Source organism: Rhinichthys klamathensis, unplaced genomic scaffold, assembly GCF_029890125.1.
Source record: "Rhinichthys klamathensis goyatoka isolate OS25496 unplaced genomic scaffold, OSU_Roscu_1.1 h1tg001166l_1, whole genome shotgun sequence".
Classification (NCBI taxonomy): Eukaryota; Metazoa; Chordata; class Actinopteri; order Cypriniformes; family Leuciscidae; genus Rhinichthys; species Rhinichthys klamathensis.
The window spans coordinates 1-5,000 of NW_026607372.1; the positions used below are offsets into that span (position 1 = coordinate 1).

Sequence of the window (5,000 nt, forward strand, 5' to 3'; positions counted from 1 at the left end):
GGATAAGTCGTGTTGTGTGGGCCCCTGGGCGCTGCGCCCCCTGCTGGCTGAAGGAGGAGACGTCCTCATGACCGGGTGTTTCTCGGCTCGGACCGTTGCACACGTGTCTGCGCTGTCTGCACACACACACACTGACACACACATCTCTCCGGCGCAGAGCAAAGTGATTGTGTGTGTGGGAGATGAACCGCAGGCGCAGAAAGATGAACTACAGAACACACTCGCCAAAATGGGCTGCAAGAGTAAGAGATTTTATTTTATTTATTATAATTTACACACACACACACACACACACACATATGTATATACATACATACTATATAATTCATAATTTATAAATATATAAAAAACACTAAAAATTAAATAATTTAACACTCAAAAGTGAATTCAGACTTCACAACATTATAATTTACAATATGATAAAAATATAAAAAAAGTTGAAAAATTCACAAAAGATTTGCATGCAAATTTAACATGCAAAAAGTGAATTAGATTATACAGTATGAAAGATGGATTTTTATAAAAAAAAGAAAATTCAAATATATATATACACTTGATTTTTATATATGCATACATACAGTATATATTTTATATTATCTTACAATTTTATATATATGTGTGTGTATATTATACATATATATATGTATATAGTATATAAAACAAAAGTATACAAAAAGTGAATTTAGACATCACAAAATTATAATGTACTATATGAAAAATGATTTGTGTGTGTGTTTGTGTGTGACCTTGGTATAAACAAGTCATTTGGGGACGCTCACTAACAAATGGAAACAAACTTTTTTATTGCCAAAGTTATTGAGTTATTGTTAGTTCCTCTACAGCAAATATTAATTGAGGATCAGCTGAAGACAAACTGCGGTGTGTGTTTGTCAGATGTGAAGCTGCTTCCAGTGTCTCTGGGGTGTGTGGATGTGTGTGACGTGCGTCTCCAGGAGGTTCGTGTGGCGCTTGTGATGCCGGCGTGTTCCCTGTCTGCCATCAGCAACCCTGTGGATTACATCATGCAGGAGAACAGAGGTCCACACTCACACACACACACACACACACACACACACACACACTGAGACTCTGAGCATTCGTCACATGTGTTTGTTCTGATCCGCTTTCAGACCCACGGCTCATGCTGGATCTGTCACACGGCTCCGTCTCTCCAGAGAAACTCCAGACGCTCGCGTGCCGACAGAGGAAAGACCTGCAGCGCGTCGGCCAGTGTGAGTGTGTGTGTGTGTGTGTGTGTGTGTGAGTGACGCGAGCTGCGTTTCACTCCGAGCTTAGACACTTCAGTAAAGGATCTACAATCGTAAGTTAAAAACATTAGTCTAAAAAATTATTCACTCTAGAAAATTCTGAATAATTTAGAAAAATAATTCACTATAAAAATTAATTCAGAAAAAATTTTCACTCCAAAAATAATTCAGAAAATAATTCAGAAAAACATTCACTATAAAAATGAATTCAGAAAAAATAATTCACTCTAAAAATAATTCACTCTAAAAATAATTCACTCCAAAAGTAATTTAGAGAAATAATTCACTCTTAAAAAATAATTCACTCTAAAAAATAATTCACTCTAAAAAAAATATTCAGAAAAATAATTCACTCTAAAAACAATTCAGAAAAATAATTCACTCTAAAGATTATTCAGAAAAATGATTCACTCCAAAAAGAATTCAGAAAAAGAATTCACTCTAAAAAATAATTCAAAAAATAAAATGCACTCCAAAAATAATTCAGAAAAATAATTCACTCTAAAAAAATATTCAGAAAAATAATTCACTCTAAAATTAATAATTCAGAAAAAGAATTCACTCTAAAAAAAATTCAGAAAAATAATTCACTCTAAAAAATATTCAGAAAAATAATTCACTCTAAAATTAATAATTCAGAAAAATAATTCACTCTAAAAAAATAATTCAAAAATAAAATTCACTCTAAAGATTATTCAGAAAAAGCATTCACTCCAAAAATAATTCAGAAAAATAATTCACTCTAAAAATAATTTAGAAAAATAGTTAGCTCTAAAAATAATAATTTAGAAAAATAATTCAGAAATAAAATTCACTCTAAAGATTATTCACTCTAAAAAATGTATTCAGAAAAATTATTCACTCTAAATATGATAATTCAGAAAAACAATTCAGAAAAATAATTCACTCTAAAAAAATAATTCAGAAAAATAATTCACTCTAAAAATAATAATTCAGAAAAATAATTCACTCTAAAAATTATAATTCAGAAAAATAATTCAGAAATAGAATTCACTCTAAAAATTATTCAGAAAAATTATTCACTCTAAAAAAAGAATTCAGAAAAAGAATTCACTCTAAAAAAATAATTCAAAAGTAAAATGCACTCTAAAGATTATTCAGAAAAATGATTCACTCCAAAAATAATTCAGAAAAATAATTCACTCTAAAAAAATATTCAGAAAAATAATTCACTCTAAAATTAATAATTCAGAAAAAGAATTCACTCTAAAAAGAATTCAGAAAAAGAATTCACTCTAAAAAAATGTTCAGAAAAATAATTCACTCTAAAATGAATAATTCAGAAAAATAATTCACTCTAAAAAATAATTCAAAAATAAAATTCACTCTAAAGATTATTCAGAAAAAGCATTCACTCCAAAAATAATTCAGAAAAATAATTCACTCTAAAAATAATAATTTAGAAAAATAATTCAGAAATAAAATTCACTCTAAAGATTATTCACTCTAAAAAATGTATTCAGAAAATTATTCACTCTAAATATGATAATTCAGAAAAAGAATTCACTCTAAAAAAAGAATTCACTCTAAAAATAATAATTCAGAAAAATAATTCAGAAATAGAATTCACTCTAAAAATTATTCAGAAAAATTATTCACTCTAAAAAAAGAATTCAGAAAAATAATTCACTCTAAAAAAATAATTCAAAAATAAAATGCACTCTAAAGATTATTCAGAAAAATGATTCACTCCAAAAAGAATTCAGAAAAAGAATTCACTCTAAAAAAATATTCAGAAAAATAATTCACTCTAAAATTAATAATTCAGAAAAAGAATTCACTCTAAAAAGAATTCAGAAAAAGAATTCACTCTAAAAAAATATTCAGAAAAATAATTCACTCTAAAATTAATAATTCAGAAAAATAATTCACTCTAAAAATAATTCAGAAAAATAATTCACTCTAAAAAAATAATTCAAAAATAAAATTCACTCTAAAGATTATTCAGAAAAAGCATTCACTCCAAAAATAATTCAGAAAAATAATTCACTCTAAAAATAATTTAGAAAAATAGTTAGCTCTAAAAATAATAATTTAGAAAAATAATTCAGAAAAATAATTCACTCTAAAAATAATAATTTAGAAAAATAATTCAGAAATAAAATTCACTCTAAAGATTATTCACTCTAAAAAATGTATTCAGAAAATTATTCACTCTAAATATGATAATTCAGAAAAAGAATTCACTCTAAAAAAAGAATTCACTCTAAAAATAATAATTCAGAAAAATAATTCAGAAATAGAATTCACTCTAAAAATTATTCAGAAAAATTATTCACTCTAAAAAAAGAATTCAGAAAAATAATTCACTCTAAAAAAATAATTCAAAAATAAAATGCACTCTAAAGATTATTCAGAAAAATGATTCACTCCAAAAAGAATTCAGAAAAAGAATTCACTCTAAAAAAATATTCAGAAAAATAATTCACTCTAAAATTAATAATTCAGAAAAAGAATTCACTCTAAAAAGAATTCAGAAAAAGAATTCACTCTAAAAAAATATTCAGAAAAATAATTCACTCTAAAATTAATAATTCAGAAAAAGAATTCACTCTAAAAATAATTCAGAAAAATAATTCACTCTAAAATTAATAATTCAGAAAAATAATTCACTCTAAATATAATTCAGAAAAATAATTCACTCTAAAAAAATAATTCAAAAATAAAATTCACTCTAAAGATTATTCAGAAAAAGCATTCACTCCAAAAATAATTCAGAAAAATAATTCACTCTAAAAATAATTCAGAAAAATAATTAGCTCTAAAATTAATAATTTAGAAAAATAATTCAGAAATAAAATTCACTCTAAAGATTATTCACTCTTAAAAAATGTATTCAGAAAAATTATTCACTCTAAATATGATAATTCAGAAAAACAATTCAGAAAAATAATTCACTCTAAAAAAATAATTCAGAAAAATAATTCACTCTAAAAATAATAATTCAGAAAAATAATTCACTCTAAAATTATTCAGAAAAATTATTCACTCTAAAAAAAGAATTCAGAAAAATAATTCACTCTAAAAAAATAATTCAAAAATAAAATGCACTCTAAAGATTATTCAGAAAAATGATTCACTCCAAAAATAATTCAGAAAAATAATTCACTCTAAAAAAATATTCAGAAAAATAATTCACTCTAAAATTAATAATTCAGAAAAAGAATTCACTCTAAAAATAATTCAGAAAAATAATTCACTCTAAAAAAATATTCAGAAAAATAATTCACTCTAAAATTAATAATTCAGAAAAATAATTCACTCTAAAAAGAATTCAGAAAAAGAATTCACTCTAAAAAAATATTCAGAAAAATAATTCACTCTAAAATTAATAATTCAGAAAAATAATTCAGAAAAAGAATTCACTCTAAAAAAAAATAATTCAGAAAAATAATATTAATATTATTAATAATATTTTTAAATGCAATCATAGTTTTGACAACACCTGTGATGCACATCAGTTTTTACATTATTTATCCACCATTAACATCCTTTAGTTTGGTTTGGTCAATGTTGTCGTGCCCCCAGTAAATCACCTCTCATCTCATGGCTTATGCTTTCAACACCACTGAGCTCAACTAGTTCAAACTGGTGTAGACCAGCAGAGAAACCATGATCCGGTGTAGACCAGCACAAACTGGTGTAGACCAGAGCTGATCCAGTGGTTTATATGAGCTGATGAGTGATTTGAACATGCATCGCTGTATTAAC

General features: G+C 25.6%; 1 protein-coding gene across 1 annotated transcript in view; it reads left to right on the forward strand.

The window, feature by feature from the left end:
* Positions 1 to 4: 4 nt before the first annotated feature.
* Positions 5 to 5,000, forward strand: part of LOC130079609 (putative methyltransferase NSUN7) — a gene marked incomplete at its 5' end in the record, with an annotated part of 23,328 nt that continues 18,332 nt past the window's right edge. The window contains 3 exons of the mRNA XM_056244939.1: positions 5 to 242; positions 895 to 1,038; positions 1,131 to 1,232. Of these exons, the coding sequence (XP_056100914.1) occupies positions 5 to 242; positions 895 to 1,038; positions 1,131 to 1,232 (484 nt within the window). The remainder of the gene's footprint in view (positions 243 to 894; positions 1,039 to 1,130; positions 1,233 to 5,000) is intronic.